This window comes from Solenopsis invicta, chromosome 1 (genome assembly GCF_016802725.1).
Source record: "Solenopsis invicta isolate M01_SB chromosome 1, UNIL_Sinv_3.0, whole genome shotgun sequence".
NCBI classification, from domain to species: Eukaryota; Metazoa; Arthropoda; class Insecta; order Hymenoptera; family Formicidae; genus Solenopsis; species Solenopsis invicta.
Genome location: NC_052664.1, coordinates 18,603,015 through 18,621,177, shown reverse-complemented (window position 1 = coordinate 18,621,177; position 18,163 = coordinate 18,603,015). Strand labels below are relative to the sequence as shown.

The following is an 18,163-nucleotide window of genomic DNA, read 5'->3' as shown; positions in this document are numbered from 1 at the left end:
GGTGAAAAACGAGCGGTCGCCTTCGTGGAGGGGCAAGCATGATCTTTTAGACACACCGCGCCGTGTGTGTGCCGATCTGGCCTGTCGAGTTTGGCGCGGCGAAACTTGATTTTGGGAACTTCAGGAGGAGCATACGAATTGAATTGAAACGCTTGACGTCACTATGTGCCCGCGTTTCGAATATCATTTTTCGTTTTTTATTACAATCGTTGTAATTGTATGATATGAAAGATTTTACTTGGTGCCTCTGTGCCTCTGATTACTCTTGAGGCTAATCTGCAATCCTCGTGGCTTTCGCCTATCTTGTTTTTCTTGCTCTTTCTGTCCTCTGATGTTACTTCATTTTCTATCGTCCGAGATAAGTTGACAAATTCTGGAAGAGATATGGAATACGTAACAAGACCGAATTCTTGGTAAACAGTGCATAAAGAAGTAAAAAACAAGATACAGGAAGCAAAGAGCCCATTATAGATCTTTATTAATTTGATTTTACATTGAATAACAATATTATCATCTTTGCCATGGATTTTGAGAAATGTAAGGAAGATTACACTTTCATAATTCGAAATAAAAACTCATGGACGTAATATTAATGGAACATTATTTAAAAATCATATTTTTGGTCCGGGTTGATAAAAATCATGTTTTAAACATGTTTTAAGCACGTAATATACATATCATGTGTGTTTAAAACATGTTTAAAACATGATTTTTACCAACCTGTTTTTTGTTAAGTAAATTAAATTCTTAAATAACTAAAGTTAATTAAGAATAAAATAAAATTAATTAATTTAAGTTAATTAATTAAATCAAATTAATAAATTAAATTCTAAATAAGTTAATTAAATTCTTTAACTCTGCTGAATTTCCATCCAAGTGCTAATTTAAATTTAATAGTTTTTGTTATCCAAATTTTAATAACCTAAAATAACATTTAATAAGATTTTGTTTACGTTAAAATAGTGTTCACTTATTTCAACATCTTGCACAGTATAAAAAAATGTAAAAAAATTTTTTAATAAATATATCAAGAGCAGATTCATATGTAAATTTTATAGAAATACTTTAGCAATAAATAGTACAAAAATCTAGCGTTTGGTTCTCTTAGCTTCTTGATATATTTATTAAACTTTATTTCTTTGAGTTTTGATTATATTTTAAAATTTTGCAAAAATAAATTTAAAAAAATAATATTGTGGATGAATTTTCATCTAGAGACTTTAATATAAGAAAGAGTATCACTTTAGAATTAATTAGTTAAATTAATTCAATATATGCAATTTTTTATCTCCTGGATTATAATAATCTCTTGAATATTTTGAATTATTTTCTTTACTTTTATTATTTGTTTTAATTATTGTTAAATTAGAAACGAAAGTAATGCATCTCTAATAATCTCCGGTTTAATTCCCGGTGTACATAAAAAAGCTTTTCAATTAATATTTCGATTTTTATTAAAAAGATCGTTAATAATTGTAAAACCTATTCCATTTATAGCACAATCATAAGCCGCGGTTGTTCGTCCATTTCTACTAATTAGTTCTCAGCTTTTAAAGCCTTATGGTTTATGTTTTTGTAGAATAAGCTTATTGTTAATATCACATCCGCGCATTAAGCTCATATTGATTTTGAGTTGAATTTTTAGTTTATAAATTAATTAATTTTCTATTTGATTAATTTTATTCATTTATTTCGTTCAAAAGAACAGATTTTGGTTTACGGAAAAACAGTTGGATAGTTTAAAATTTTGTGTTTATTGAAGCTGCAGACTATATTTACAATCTATTGTAAACGAATCTGTTCTATTTTAACTTTCGACTCCCAAGTGAATAGCACAAGAACTTATTAATAGATTTATTCGCACTGCTTATAATTCCTAAAAATTTTTGCTCTTGAAATGAGATAAATATACATTCGAGGGTAAAACAGAAAGATAACGAAGATACTAATTGTAAGTGCAAAATATGCAAATAACGCAAACAAACCTAATAATTATTTTATTATTATAATTTTAAAGGCATTCTATATCGATATAAATAAATATAAAAATAATGTATTATATTTACACATTTATATGTTTATTTATATTTTAATATCGTCAATATGCTATTATACAGAAAATTTTTTGAGCTTAACCGCTCGCCTTACTTGGAAATTGAGAAATTAGCATAAGAATCGAAAGGTTAAGTATCATAATTTTATCAAATCTGTAAAATCATATATAATAAAAATATTGAAACACTTTAAGATTATAATATATTTACAATACGAATCTACAATCTGTGGATTTGAACGCTTTAATTCTGAAATTCGAAATCTATCGAAAAGTGATTGATTGCGAGATTTGAAATATCGATATGATCGAAGCAATAGATCAATTACTGTAACTTTCTTAGAAACGTATTCTAATATAATCTAAAATATTTTACTAATTATTAAAAATGGCTACTAAATAATATATCAATTATAATAATTTTCTGAGGGAGAGAGATAATGTATGTAAACATTTTTAATATCAAAAATGACATTGAAAATTGCAACACGCGATAAAATATCGATACTATCGCACTTTCGTGACGTCATTAAAACAAAATGGCTGTGACGAAAGATCTGGCGGGCTTTGATCGAATTGTGGATAATCAACAATACCTAATAATGAATTAATGCTTATTAATTACTAATATTTAAAACGTTGCAGTGATATAGAAAAGAAATAGACGTGTATTCGTAAATTATTAATAATATGGCCTTCCATTCCGAAGGTGGACTAGAGCTATTATCGAGATTTAGCGAGAAACCGCGTTCAATTAACCTCGACAACGTTCTATTTTCGAGCGATGTCAACAACAGGAGCATCATAGAGATCGTCGGACCGTCGTCCACTGGAAAGACTCTATTACTGTGCCAATTCATAGCGAAATGCATATTGCCAGCACGGTACAAAGGTATCAAGATCGACGGTTGCGATGCCTGTTCGATACTGATTGACACGCTCGGCCATGTGCAGATGAACAAGATAGCTGAGCTAATGACTTCCACAGTACACAATGCATATCAGGAAGCTGTGGTACAACCTCCAGCCGAGACGGTGGATTACCTTGTAAATAAGTCTCTAGAGAATTTGACTGTGATCAGCTGCTGCAATAACAATCAACTTCAGCTGATTCTGCACACACTTGCAGACGAGTTTAATGGTAATGGAAGAATCGCTCTGTTAGCTATAGACAATATACTGGCGTACTATTGGCAGGCGAGGAAAGAGAAGGCTATGACTATGGATTACTATGCTAAAGACTTACTTCGAATCATTCAGACTCAAACGTCTAAATTTCACATTGCAACAATTTATACAAGATGGGATGGACCGGTGACCAAACACCAGGATTGGGTAAGTTGATATCTCAAGCTAAATTAAGTTAATGGTAAAATTAATTTGTTGTAAAATTAACTTATTTATAAACTGCATGAACGTAAAATTAACTTCAATCAAAAGCTGCATTAAAATTGAATTAACTTAGTTAAATTAAAAGTTGATTTTGAAAAGCATTCTTTACATTGAATTAAAATTTTTTTAATTATATTACATTAAGTAATAAAACAATTATATAACCGATCATCAAATAAAAATATTTTAGTAAATTAAATCCTGTATAAAAATATTGTATTTTATATAGGAATATTTTTTCTTATACATACATAAATTTTTAAATTAAGAAAAAAATTAGTTAAAGTTAAAAATTATCTTATTTAAAATTAAGTTAAAAGTTATTAACTTTATTATTTAATTAATCATATTATTTTTTATTATTTAACTTTCATTTTTTTTAACTAGTTACTATCCAAACTTCCCAAAAATGAATCACACACAAAATGTACCAATCTGTTAGAGGAGACAGGTATAAATTATAGACTGCAGCTTGGCAAAAAAGCTGCAGCTCGTGAGTTTATGTGTCACGTACAATCTACTGATGATGTAAAACAAATCTGTTATACAATCTCTGATTCTGGTATAAAATGGATTCAGTAATAATGCAAGCAAAACGTTTCAATAATCAATTGATGAAAAAAGAACCTTATCAACTATGTCTAATGGATTTAACAGTCTTGAACCTGCTATTGTTATTTGGCAATTTGAATTAAATGATGATATAATTTCTTTGCACTCTCTTATTTCTTCTGGTGTTATACCTCCAATGACATAAACGATAATCCAATTGTTGTCACATGGATGATGTTTCATTCTTCCTTTAGAGAGTAAGCTGTCAAGGTATATATCATTTGAATTTAGTTTTCTTTAAAACTTTTTTTAGAAAAATTGAGAAAAACACTAAATAAAAAACATTTAAAGCATATAATGATAAAGTAATATAATATATACATGAACTTACTTGAATCCAGCAGAAATAAACGACTGTGATCTCTGGTGTAAATCAGGAAGTTCACGTCTATCTGGATGAAGTATATCTGTTAATAATTGTTGCAAGATGCCGACACGTTGAACAATCTCTTGAGAACTTGCTTTGGACATCAAGGAACTGTAAGAAATATAAAAAAAGCTATTATATTTTTTTATATTTTAGCAAATGTAAAATATGCATAGTTAAAAACAATCATTCAAAATATGAAGTATAAATATTGAAAGCATTGAATATATTTAATTTTAAACTTATTGCTTTTCTACATACTACTAAAAATGCATTTACATATAGAAATATATTATAATAATTATATAGATATGTAGTTACGTACGTATAATTATGTAGAAAAGCGCGTTGCTGCATTATTTCATGCAAGATATTCATAATATGTTTTGCTACTTTTGCAGACGTTTCCTTTATAGTATCAACATCTGTAGTACCTAATTTAAATATATGTATTTAGATGTATGTAGGCATATAGTATATTGCAGATGTACATTTGTTATATATCTTATTTAATTATTCAGTAAAATGACAAGTTATTCTCATAATCTATATTTTTAATAAATTTATATAAAAATTTGATTAGAAATAATTTAATACAGTTAATATTTTTGATTAAAATTATTATCAATGTAATATTTTTTAAATAAAGAATTTATATATATAAAATAAATCATGTATATATTTAGAAAACAATTTTATATATTTTTATATTAGTTTCATATATATAAATTGATATAATTAGTACATTCATATATATATATATATATATATATATATATATATATATATATATATAAATTCCTGTAAATATTGATACTGTATTTAAATGGGTTTTATTTTAATCATTCTTTACGTTTTTTTGTTCTATATTTGTAACATCAAAATATTACAAATTATTATTTTATTATTTTTCCATCTTATAATATCTTTTACTAACCAAAAAGCAGTAAAGTTTGTTGATACACTGACATCTCGCTGTTTATTGTATTTTCCTTTAATTTCGTAATGTCCTCAAATACAGCATCAGTAATAGCTTTTTCCAGCTGCTGCTCTTGTTGAATTGAGAATTGTATCTCAGTTCCAGTAAGTGCATAAATATGCACTAAAAGTGTTAATATATTATCTGTATCTAGGCCTCGTTTTTCGCGAGTTTTTATTATATTGCTTAACTGAAAATCAAAAGAAAAAATGCGATCTTATAAAAAATAATGCAAATATTGAATGTATAAGAAATTAAATATGATAATTACCTGCCCAAGCACACTCGTAGAATCACGACTTACAGCTATATTTTGTAAAACTAGTTTTTCAAGACTAATTAACAGTTCTAATTGGGAAGTTTTTTCTGACGTTAGAGCCTGTATAACTCCTAGTACCATCTGTAATGAAATAAATAATATTCAAATACATAATTTTTAAATTGTATTTGTTATGAAAAAATTATACATAATATCTACAATTATTTTGGTAAAGCATGTATAAAGTTTCAATGTTGTATTACTGGAACATACATACTTGGAGTTTTTTGCTTGATTCTGATATAGAGTGAAGATCATCTATATCTTTGAATTTGTTTACAAGCTTCTCTAAACTATGCGCAGAAATCCTCGTTGTTAGTTTTGTTTTCAGACTTTCTCTTAGTTTTAAACTTTCTTTTGATGAAAGTATATCAACGAGTATTTTATTCGTAGTAACCAATACATCTTTTTGTTTTTTCGTGATTAGTATGTTCATAAAAGTTTTGTCGTTGCTGGCCAAACATCCTGGTACATCGACAAATTTCTAAAAATATAAACACAATATGCAATTTTCATGTAATAATATTTCCATAATCTTGTTTTATTAAAATGTGTGTCATATTATAGTACAAACTATTGTACCTGTGGACCACAAAACAAAGGAGACATGTTTATTGCAACGTCGTTGCAGTGATGATGTAAATGAGGTAGAGTACACAATATCCTCGCGAGCAGCGATTCAGTATTATTACTAGTGGAAGTACAAAGATCTAATGTTCTATCAACAAAGATCAAAGCTACTCCCTTTCCCCTTGCACCAGCTAAATTCTAACATATACAACATAACATTACATTTTTCAATATTTTTTAGTACATTTATTACTTGTTTTTATCAATTTCCATCAATGTAGATTAATTTTGATTTTGGTTTAATTTATTCTTTTTTTTTTTAATATTAAGAATTAAAAAAAGATGAATAAATTAAACCGAGATCAATGTTGATGGAAATAAACAGATTTCATTAATCATTAGAATCTATTTAAGAATCTTTCATAAATAAAATACTTACGTTTCTACGATCGATAGCCATTGGTAATGTTTCTAATTTCTCCGCAACATATTCGCTAAATTTTCCCATTGAGTAAATATCTTCTTTCAAATTCAAATATGTCAATAAACTGTTAAACAAACTCACAAAGTGATCAACCGCATGTTCGGAATTCTTTAACAATGCACTATTTAAAGGCGGTAATAGATCATTAAATGGTGGTGTTACAAACAGACCATCGTCAATTAGGCTAATGAAAATTGGTCGAAATAATATTGTCACTGAACAGTCCTGTAAATTGATATAAGTATGATTGATGATGAGCTTAAATTATGAAATTTCTATTAAACATATTAACCTTGGAAAACTGTTTGTATTTTTATAACACTAATACTCTCTATTCTGGGCCAAAATTTATCTACGTAATTAAAAATTTGGTAAATATGTACAAAAGGGGTGCAGCCTCTGATGATCTTAACTTTGACATGTGTTATCACAGAGATGGTCCTGAGTAACTTGCAAAAACTTTTAAGTAATGCTCAATCTTCATTGAAAAATTACCAAACATTTTTTTACACTTAAGAATATATTTACATTTTTATACTTTGTAGTTTGCGAGGTATTAAAATAGCTAATTTAACACTTATCTCAATGTAAAAAAAATCTTGTTAAATATTATTTTAATCTATTAAAATTTTAATAATAAATGTGTATTAAACTTCAATGAGCATTTTAGTGAAAATTTACAATAGCACTCCAGGGTTAAATAACTAAAAAGGAGACAAATATTACTTGCAACTGATGATTAGAATCCATCCAACTTTTTACATCTCTCTTTAATTTGGCATAATCCATTCTATCTTCTGGTGGCACAGTATTCTCATAATTTAATACACTTGAATGTGCAGCGGTAATAATTGTAATGTGTTCCAATGCATTTTTCTCTAATATCATCTTGACTGTACGTTGATAAAAAGCTGGATTGGTAGATGTAGAAATGATAAGTGCCTTCTTACAGTTTTGCACCTTGACATACTGTAAAATTATGAGATAAATTAACAATTTTACAATTATGAGACTTTGGGTGACAAAGATTGTGTGTTCACTAATCACATACACGAAAGTTGTACATGGCCAGTTCGTAAACTGATACTGCACCGGCATCCTTGAAGAAGGAGTATACCTTGCCTCCAGTATGCCAATGAAGACACTCCGTTGCCTCATGATCAATATAAACCGCAGATTCACTTACAAAACCAGCAATATCGTACCATGTGTTGACAAGAAATTGTTCCAGATCATTAATGCCTTCCATTATTAATTAAAAACATAGCGCATAAATGTTACAGATATAATTTTTCACTTTTAATAACTTTGTAAATGTAACATGTACGCTATCAAGTATTTAACAATTAAATATATAGATAACAATGTAACAGCACTATTTATTTAATAAGATAATATAAATTCTAATATAGTCATAAGTTTTACATGTTCATTGTCATAAAATAGAATTTAACTGTTTTTATATCACAGAGTTTAAGCTCATGACACTACATTTGATTTTTTAACAACGTGGTCATGACAAGTCATAACTTGCCAGTTGCCATATGATCGAACAGCTGGTCAAGTATACAAATGCCATCTATTTCGAAATGCTTGATTGACCAATCAGGACAAAGAATTTTTCAATTGAAGAATTGACCAATCAAAAAATGCTTCGAAGCATTTGTATTCGATGGCCTATAATGCGGTGTCCAATATTGATTGTCCAATAATGCAGTGTCCAATAACAGCTCTTGCAGACCTGCGATGACGCGCGCGCGACAATCCAATGAGCGTACAACTTTGTTTAGTTCGTCGATAAAACGCTCATTAAGGGCCACTTTCACCAACGCCGATTAACTTAATTGCTGATTAGTCTATCGGAATTGACCAATCGTATTTGTCGTTAAGTAAAAACGACAAATGCGATTAGTCAATTCCGATAGACTAATCAGCGATTTATAGCGTTTTTCATTGGGAAAACTAGTGCGCACTGAGTGTGCACTCGCCGCTGGCAATTGGACGTTTCGGTTTGCGCGATGACGGTGCCAACGGAAACGTCCAATTACCTGCAGCAAGTGCACATTCAGTGCGCACTATTTTTCTCAATGAAAAACGCTATAAGTTAATCGGCGTTGGTGAAAGAGACCCTAAGCCCGTATCACGGGGTCGATTGTGTATCATGTAACTAGAGGCTTGTTTTCTATTCCTGCACTAGACTGCATTGGAACGTTCTTTCTTGCTTTCACTAACTTTTAAATATATATCTATTTTATTTTAAGTGTACACTAATTCAGGGAGTTCAGGAACAGAAAACAAACGGTATAGTAAAAATTACAAAAGTGAGCAAATTCACTAAGTATTGACCAATGAAATTATAAATACTCTAGTAAGTTTGTTCACTTTTGTCATTTTCACTCTAGTTACATGATACACAGGCTGTGTTCCGTTTTTACTGGCAGTACTGAAAATTTATAGTTCACGTCACATATACTATACATTTTCAGTACTGGCAGTTAATATCGGAACACAGCCACAATCGACCCCCAGACTATGCATTGAAAATTGAAGATTGAAGATTAAAGTTTGAGCTTTGGCCAATCAAAATAAAAGGAGTTAAAATTTCCTTGTTTTGATTGGTCAAATTTCAATCTTTAATCTTCAATCTCAATCTTCAATGCGTAGTCTGATACGGGCTTAACGCTCATTGGTTTGTCACGCCATCGCGCTAATCTGCGACCGGCATAATACAAACTGCATACGCAGTCTTCCTTCTACATCACGCGCTGCTCCGTGCCGTCCGCGACGATTCCGCGGACACTCGCTCGTTAAGAATGGCGTCGCCCCGGTCGACTCGGGAATTTCGCGCGGACCGTGCGTCGGTCCTATTTTAGTCGCGTGTGTGGGTGAATGAGGTGCCGCGGCGCCCATCTCCGACGCTATTTTCGTCGCCCCTGCGTCCTCGCGAGCGAGCTACTGCGGATCGGCGTGCATGCGTGCAGCGTACGCGCGCACGCGAGAGAGGGAGAAGGACGGAGGTTAGTTTTTCGGGCCAGCGTGCCTGGGGCCCGTGCGCGAGATTCACGACGGAATGTTATCGTCGTTGTCTCGCGCGCGCGCGCGCGTCACTCCCGTGAGAGCGGGACGCGTCGAACGGCATGGACGACGTCGCGACGCCGGGATATACGGAAATCCCGGCGATGACGACCCCGTCGTGCTTGACGTTCGATGCGACGCTCGCGGTCGCGCGAACTGTCGTGCTCCTCGCACTCTACATTTCACCGCTAGTGGCTAGACCAAAACAAATGCCATTGCAAAACGGTCTATTTTCGCATTGTCGAGCATTCACTTTGACAAAGAGACGGAGAAAGAGAGAGAGAGAGACAGATACAGATAGTGGGAGACGGCGTGTGCCGGAGGAAGGGAGGGGTGAAGAGAATTTAGAAGGGAGCCGGGAATGGGGGAGGGGTCTCCCCTTCTGCGACGAAAAGCCGAGAAGAGAGCGAATGAGACCTTCGTCCCCTACCGCGGGGAGTGTCGCGGGGAACGCGGGTCGGCTGAGCGAGGGGGAGGGGGAACCGTGCTCCGGCGAGCAAATCGTATATGTCAGACTCGTGGCAGAGGGGTCAGCGCGCGAGGGAAAGAACGACACGAAACCGAACGTTTTCTGGGCTTAGCGGGTACGTTTCCACGTCGGGTCTCGCTGCACTTCTCTCTCTCTCTCTCTTTCTCTCTCCCTCTGCTCCTCGCTTAATCTTCCGCTCGCAATCTCCCCTCCCCCCCTCCACCCTCTCGAATTCACCGCCGTCCCTTAGTCACCGCTCTCGATCCCCCCCTTGATTTCGCTGTTTTTCCCTTTTCTCTTCTCCCCCTTGTCTTTTTTTCTTTAATCTCGAACCCCTTCCCTCCTCTTCGGTACACGCGTCGCTGTCACCGCAACGAACGAACGTACGTACGTACGTACGTACGCCGAGTAGGTGCACGTACATCGATCTTTGATCGAGCGTTTCTCTTCGAGCCGCCTCGAGGAGAGAAGCGTTCGCGGCTCTCGTCGGGGTTCTCTCCCGTTTTTTTTTCTCTTTTCTCTTTCTCTCTCGCACTCTCCCCCTTTCGCTTCGTTTCTGTCCAGCCGCTGTATCTCTTTCTCCCGTTCTAACGGGGCGAGCGTTGTTAACAAAGTCGTGTGACATCAAGCTTTTGGCGTTTGAAGGAACGTGAGACACGCACACACGAGCGGGCAGGATGAACGACATGGAGGCCTACGGGGACGGATACATGGCACCAGAGGAGGAATGGGAGAGGGAGGGTCTCCTGGACCCCGCCTGGGAGAAGCAGCAGAAAAAGGTAAGCGGGTGTTATCATAGTCGACACGTTTTTTTCCCTTTTTTCGCCCTTTTTTTCTCTCCCCTCGTTTCCCTCTCGCTCCTCTTCCTTCTCCCTTCGCCTCCAGACGGTCCTAGCTCGGCCCTAGCCGGATCGGTCCTTCTGGAGTCCTTTTAGATCGCATCGGGAACACGGAAGCCGATCGAGCAGGACCCGTAGCCGTCACAGAAGTGTCATTCTTCATCTAAGAAAAGTGATCACTCAATTTTTAGTTTTCTTCTTTTAAGTAACTAATCTTTACAAAGAATATTTTTTTTTTAACAATAATTTTAAAATACACACTTATCGTTTACACTTAAAACAAATTTATTATTTACTTAAAATCAACTTCGATGTACACACAGAAAAATGTATATTTGAATTAAGTAAATAGTACTTATTTCAATTATTTCATATGTTCATACATCAAATCTAAGAAAAAAGTCCAAGTATTAACAAGCGAATGGTACTTGTGATGTTTTCTTTAAAGTTTATTAGTTATAAAAAATTGATTGCGATGATAAAATTTACATTTTTGTGAAATCTTATTTCTTAAATTGATTTATGTGTTAGGAATAAAATTTTATTTTGCCCTATTTAAATAAAGATTCATTTCAGCGAAATAAATTTATGCTCCACAAATAAATTTTATTGATCTACAAGTATCTTTTCCTCAGTGTATCATAAGTTGATTTATCATAAACATCAAATTTATTGAAAACGTATTCTAAATCCCAGTAATTTATTTAATACTTCAATCAAGAATACTGAAGCAAAAATTTGATTTACTTGTTATCCTGACATTTTTAATTTGATTTTAGAATATTCTCCGTAAGAATATGAATTCTTTTCTTCAGTATATGATAATGAATCCTATTTTAAATTTGACATGTTATTTAATTTGAAGCCTCTAATTTGAAACCTCTTTCCCGCGTTTCCGATTGGTTGTAAATTTAATAATTTTCAAATTGTTTAATATAAATGTAATAATTACATAATTGATTCATTATTATTATAATTTTTTAAAATTAAATAATTGCATAATTAGTTTATTATAAATATTAAATTTGTACAAGAATCGATGTGTTGTTCTAATTTTTATAAAATTTACAGCGAGTATATTTCAATTAAGACAATTATCAAAAAAATATTCTTTGTTAAAAATAATCGTTATTTATTAGAAGAAAAGGAATAAATTGAGTAAGCATTTTTCTTGGCAATATGTTTCTGTGTGTATAGCATGCTCTTTGCTTCCCGTTTCTTGCTTTTTGTCTATTACCTTTTTGCCTCTTTACGCACTTATTTTATCGATTTGTACAATCGTGTTTGTCACGTATTTCTTGTCTTCTTCGGAGCTCGCTAGCTTGGTTATCTTCAATTTCGATAAAACAGTGCGCGAAGAGGCGGAAAAAGCAATAGGCGAAATGTGAAAAAACAGAAAGCAAAGAGTACATTGTAAATTGACCTTAAATCTTTCCATCTCACGCTTTTCACGTTAAGTTATTGTCCAAGTACCTTATCGATTTGCGAGTAACGATTTTCTGCCCTCGAATTTGCATGAATTTGTCCCTATTTTTTTTCTCATTTTCAAACTCGTAAGAAAGAATTGAAGTGATTGATCCTCACAAGAATCGAAACTCCTTAAGCCTCCAATTAAAAAAAAAAGCAACAATAGAGAAGTGTCAAAGAACATATCTTTGATTGTTTTGCTGAGGTATACCTTACCGCATTTAAAATGAATACAAACTGCCTATAGATCCACAGAGATCCGGTATATGCGTGTACACCTGTTCCAGAGAGAAAGAGAAAGAGAGATAAAGAAAACATTAGGTTCTCTTTATTTGACGCTGGTCGCAGCTGCCTATTGTAACGAACAGAAAAAGACCAAGTATCTCATCTCTCGGAATCCAACATGCGCACACAGAAAAATGTCATTTTTCTGTTAAGAAAAGTGATTGAATTTTTCTTCTTTTAAGTAACGGTTATTATTGCAAAAAAAAATATTTTCTTAACAAAATCTTAAAATATACTTCTCGTTTACTTGAAACAGGTAATATTTATTTAAAATAAGCTCTTGTACACACAGAAAAATATATATTTGAATTAAGTAAATGTTACTTATTTCAAATGTTCATATATTCATACTCGCAAATATATCATAAATTAATCATAAGCTTTAAATTTATTCAAATTATATTCTGAATTGTAATAATTTATTATTACTTCAATCAAGAACATTAAGTTAAAACAAAAATTCGAATTGCTTACACTGAGAAGAAAAGTTAACTTGGCTAAATTTTTCAACTTGATTAAATTTCTTCAGTTCAAGTATTTATGTATTTAAGTTAAATATATATATATATATATATATATATATATATATATATATATATGCAGTTGAGTTAAATATATAATTAAACTGAAGTTGAAGTATTTTATGTATTTAAGTCAAATACATAAATATTTAATCGAGTTGAAAAATTTAGTCAAGTTAACGACTTTTTTTTTCTTAGTGTATTATTTCGACTTTTCTTCGATACCATATTACAATATTCTTCGAAAGAGGATAAATTCAGTTTATCAATGTATAAATTTTTCTAAAATTTACGATGAGCATATTTTAAGACAAAATTTTTTTTTTTTAGATAATCATTACTTACGAGAAGAAAAAAAATAAATTGAGTAAACACTTTTTTTAACAATAGAATTGATGATATTTTTTTATGTGCATGCACTAAGAGCGTACATGGAATATGCCGGGTCATTCCCGTTTTAGAAACGCCCTGATGAGTGGAAAAAAAAGAACAATTCGAGCGTAGAAAATGTAGCTGAAGAATTGAAAAGTTAAAAACAAGAATCAGCAATACTGCCAATGTTCGTTTACCAAAAGTCACTTGCGTACAAAGATTACAAAGTTAATCGATATTCGATCTCCATTATCAATTTTCTTATTATATTATCAAAGGGAGGGGAGGAATATGAACTCAAAGGTAAATCATGTCTCGTAATATCATGATGACATTTTATTTTTTTATAAATCCGTTTTATATAAATCTCTGGTTATGTCATGCACGTATCAATAAGCGTGAAGTAAACGAGATAAATATATTTCACTACTTTTTTCTTTTATTAAACAAATTCTATTAAAAAGATGATGTGTTTATTGTGAATTAAATTATTATTATTATGACAGATATCAGATGATGAATATAATCGCGAATCGCGAAGCGAATAATAATTAATTATATAAATTATATAAATTATTATGCAGTATACAGATTGTATATTATAGTTTTGTAAATTTATCCGAGTTACACGTTGTTTCAAATATAACTTAATCGCAGTTGACATGTGATTACATTTCTCTTACATTTGACGCTTCTACATTTAAGAAATTGTTTTCAAAGAAAGCCAATAGACATTAAACATCAAATAATGTTGACGTCGAAACGCGGCGGTGATCTTAAAATATTTCAAAAAACTTATCACTGTCAGGTGATAAAAAAACAATAAAGATATGATTTATCTTATTTAAAGATGTTTTAGCTGTACAAAACGGGCTAGTTATCGATAGAAGTTATCGAAATTTAAAAACTGAATGCTTGTCAGGTTTTTTTTTCTTTCTTTGGTTTTTTCTTTTTTTTTTTTTTGTTGGTCATCAAATGTTGACCCTGAAATCAGCTACAAAGAAGAAAACAACGAACAATTTAATTGATAATGATTTTTGCAACAAAATTGACTACTTTGCTGCAGTATATCCTTAATATCTTTTAAATTATTTAGTCGGTTAAAATTATTTAATCAAATATTTTTTCTACATATAAAAAATACTTTTTCAAATTTTAAACTAAAAATTTTAAATTAAAAATTGTAACATTTAAAAAGGCTACTGAGAATCAATCATTGATGCACGGTTAGTTTTTTTTTTTTTTTTTTTTTTGTAAACTTTAATAAGAAAGTTTACAATTTGAGTTACTACTTTGATTTGTGTTTAATGAAGTTTTTAATTTTTCAAAAAATTGTAATCGTGCATCAATAAAGGCACTTGATTCTCATTAGTCATTTTTAAATATTATAATTCTTGAGAGCTTCTTTGTAATTTTATGTTGAACTAATTCTTCATCATTTTTTCTATCTATTTTCTATTTATTTTGGCCACTTGAATCAACGCGATTGAATATTTTCCTTAAAGTTACGAGTAAATTCGTTGCAAATTAATATCCTAACACTTTTGATTGCTTCAGTGAATCAATTCCGGATTTTTTAAATAAATCTCCGAACATATGTGAGAACAATCTGTAAAATTCTTGTCAAATTCCCAATATATTTTGAAAATAGATATTATACATCCTTAAAGGGAGCAAAGCTTTTCGCGCAAACGTCTTTTTTTTTTCAATGGAATCTCGCTCGCAATTTTGTGTCGTAGACATTCGACGTGGGCATTAGATACTGATAAATTGGAGCATCCTCGAGAATGCGTTTGCATGTGTTTTCTTCATTTTTGGCAGGAGCTCAAGGCTCTCCCGGGGCCCCCGCCTCTTCTCGCATATATCGGCCGCAGCCCTTCGGATTGTATTTTCAGACTTTATGACAAAAATAATCAAGAGCGCAATGAGTCATGCCCGTGATTTTCACGATGACTCGTCGCCGTTCCCCCTCGGCTTCGACGAAGCCTTTCGTCCTCCTCGTTATCTCTTCCTCCTTTCCTCTCCCTTTGGAGTCCGACGCGCTTAGTTGCGTCCAGCGATGGCGCGACGTCAAGTCAGGTATTAGATAAGCCGTTTGCTGATAATGGTTACGCATACGCCAATAAAGCGTAACGCGTCCCTGAGAGATCGAGCTCGCGGCGCGACGCGGCGCGGCGCGGCGCGGCGCGGCGCGGCGCCGGCAGCGAACATTTTTCGTAACGCCTCTAATTTTAGAGATCCGCGTGCCCCGTTCCGGAAACGCGCGCGGACTCGAAAGGCGCGCGTTACGTTTACCCGAGGCTCACGTCGTCGCCGCGGAAACTTGTTCCGTTCGTCGAACCGTAAGCACGGACGAGCGTATCGAGCGTTTGTTCATGCCCGCTTCGCGGAAAAGCTTGCGCGAAGTTTCCTCGGTTCGAATAACGTGTATGACGGCGGTGCGCTTCCGCGAAATCGGAGCGGAAGAAGGGAAGTACGGGAGACATAAAAGCGAAAGCCGCATTCCTCGGTTTCTCCTCTCTCTTATTCTTTTCAATTGTTTTACAAGAATCAATCTTCGTGATAAATAAATTAATAGAAGTAATAAAAAGAAGAAGATTCAGAAGGATTGAAAAATAAATATAAATTTTATGTAAACTCGTGTAAGTTTGCATATCTAACAAGCTTTCTCTCTCGTTTGTAAAAAACATAAAATATCATTCCTACGGAAATACAGAGAAGTAAAATATTAGCCTTTTTATCTACAAGTTGTAAGCGATAACACTTGGAGTGATAACGTTGGTTGCTCTCTCGTTCCAAGCTACCGATATGACAAGTTTATATCTATTTATTATTCGTTATTATTAATTGAAATTGATCAAAGAACATGTTAGAAATAAATACTACCGTCTATTTTGGTTTATCACTAAATTGTTTGGAATCTCACTCTAAAAGTGAGAGTGAAAATTTAGCCACTCTTTTGTAAGACTGGTTGAATTTTCACTTTTTGGAGTGAGATTTCGCTCCCAAAAATTTACTGTAAACTGTAAAACTGTAATAGGTGTAAAACTTCACAGTTTATTTTGTAAATAATTAACCTCTAAGGAACCGGGACTCGATATATCGGCTTTTGATGATTTAAGTAAATTTTATTGCTTAATTTGTATTCTTGTACACTTATACACTTATTACTAAGTAAATTACTAACTTCATGTTTTTTTAATTATTGTATTAAATTTTGGAAGAATAATGTTTGTATAATTGTTTTTTATAAAATTTTTTTACTGCAAATGCGGTTAAATAATATTTTCTATAAATATATAATGATATAAAATTCAAATACGGAAAAAAATTTTTTATAGCCTTCCGGACCGGAAGTTGATATATCGGTTCTGGAATGGCGATACCTTTTTTATAGATCGATGCAGTGACATAGTCAACAAAATTCTAAATCTAAAACTAAAAGTCGTTCAAAAACCTACTGATCTTTAAGAGGTTCTAGTTTGTTATTTGTTACTTTATTTCAATTCTTAAAATGCTACTTGATATCAGAGAGAGTTACTGAATACCTAGCTGAATACATATCGATCTCTTAAAACGTACCTCTTCATTATTTTATATTTTTACTTCATACAAGCACTATTTAGCAATAAAAATAAAAAATAAATAAATAATATAAACACAAAAATTGAATACAAATTTCTTGTTTCACTCAAACTATCAGTATTTTAGAAAATTGGGTACAACTAAATTTTTCATCAATTTATAAGTTGATAATAACGTAATTATGCAATTTTATTTTGAACTGCTGTATTTCCATAAAAGAGAGTTTGTTAGAGAATATTTTACATTCGTTCTATATAAATTTTTACAATTAATGTAAAAATTAAATCGCTTATTTTTTATAGTCTATTAAATTTCCTATTTGTACCACTACAAATTTTATTACGATGATACAAATATAAGATTGATAAGTGGTACATTTTAGATGATCGGTTTTCTAAATCACACCTTTCGCAACATGTTAACAAAAAGCTTACAACAAATTAACTTGTAATTACTGAAAGGTTTAACATGTAATAATAGATGCCCGAATAATAGAAACAACAAGCTACAACTTCGAACTTTGATTTGCATCCAAAACGGTATCGAATGAGAAATATAACAAAAAATAATTTAAGTAGTACGGTACTTGTCAATTTTCCCATTTATAATTAAATAATCGATTAGTACAAACGATAGAAAGTCCGCTATAAAAGTTCCGATGAAAAGAATATACTACAAGGATTTAAAGGGGGAGTCCTAACGCGCGTCGCACCTTATCGCGAATATCTGTATACACTTACTTTATATACATATGTATACACGACGTGAGAAAAT

At 32.2% G+C, this 18,163-nt stretch overlaps 3 protein-coding genes across 12 annotated transcripts in view; 2 read left to right on the top strand and 1 right to left on the bottom strand.

The window, feature by feature from the left end:
* Positions 1-197: 197 nt before the first annotated feature.
* Positions 198-18,163, bottom strand: part of LOC105201174 (sec1 family domain-containing protein 2) — a 41,304-nt gene continuing 23,338 nt past the window's right edge. For 2 of the 4 annotated variants that reach the window (XM_039449390.1, XM_039449388.1), the window contains 9 exons: positions 7,503-7,745; positions 6,732-7,001; positions 6,305-6,490; positions 5,940-6,206; positions 5,675-5,803; positions 5,362-5,593; positions 4,750-4,858; positions 4,389-4,535; positions 4,046-4,259 (listed from right to left, as the gene is read on the bottom strand). In XM_039449390.1, coding sequence (XP_039305324.1) covers positions 4,046-4,259; positions 4,389-4,535; positions 4,750-4,858; positions 5,362-5,593; positions 5,675-5,803; positions 5,940-6,206; positions 6,305-6,490; positions 6,732-7,001; positions 7,503-7,664 — 1,716 coding nt within the window. In that variant the 5' untranslated portion in view covers positions 7,665-7,745. Of the gene's footprint in view, positions 374-3,825; positions 4,260-4,388; positions 4,536-4,749; positions 4,859-5,361; positions 5,594-5,674; positions 5,804-5,939; positions 6,207-6,304; positions 6,491-6,731; positions 7,002-7,502; positions 7,746-7,827; positions 8,416-18,163 lie in introns of those variants that run through there. The other 2 variants (XM_039449384.1, XM_011169092.3) reach the window with 2 other exon arrangements.
* Positions 2,514-4,267, top strand: LOC105201175 (DNA repair protein XRCC2). Its single transcript, XM_011169095.3, has 2 exons — positions 2,514-3,388; positions 3,833-4,267. The coding sequence occupies exons 1-2, from the start codon at positions 2,744-2,746 to the stop codon at positions 4,025-4,027; spliced, it is 840 nt and encodes a 279-aa protein (XP_011167397.2). The 5' UTR covers positions 2,514-2,743; the 3' UTR covers positions 4,028-4,267.
* LOC105201176 (alpha-actinin, sarcomeric) overlaps positions 9,583-18,163 on the top strand; it is a 41,884-nt gene continuing 33,303 nt past the window's right edge. For 2 of the 7 annotated variants that reach the window (XM_039449359.1, XM_039449344.1), the window contains exons 1-2: positions 10,311-10,435; positions 10,966-11,099. In XM_039449359.1, coding sequence (XP_039305293.1) covers positions 10,998-11,099 — 102 coding nt within the window. In that variant the 5' untranslated portion in view covers positions 10,311-10,435; positions 10,966-10,997. The other 5 variants (XM_039449355.1, XM_011169098.3, XM_039449350.1 and 2 more) reach the window with 4 other exon arrangements.

Excerpts from the sequence above, each read along its gene's own strand:
- LOC105201175 (XM_011169095.3), top strand. The coding sequence starts at position 2,744 with ATGGCCTTCCATTCCGAAGGTGGACTAGAGCTATTATCGAGATTTAGC. Across the intron at positions 3,389-3,832 it reads TGACCAAACACCAGGATTGG|TTACTATCCAAACTTCCCAA; the intron begins GTAAGTTGATAT and ends TTTTTTAACTAG.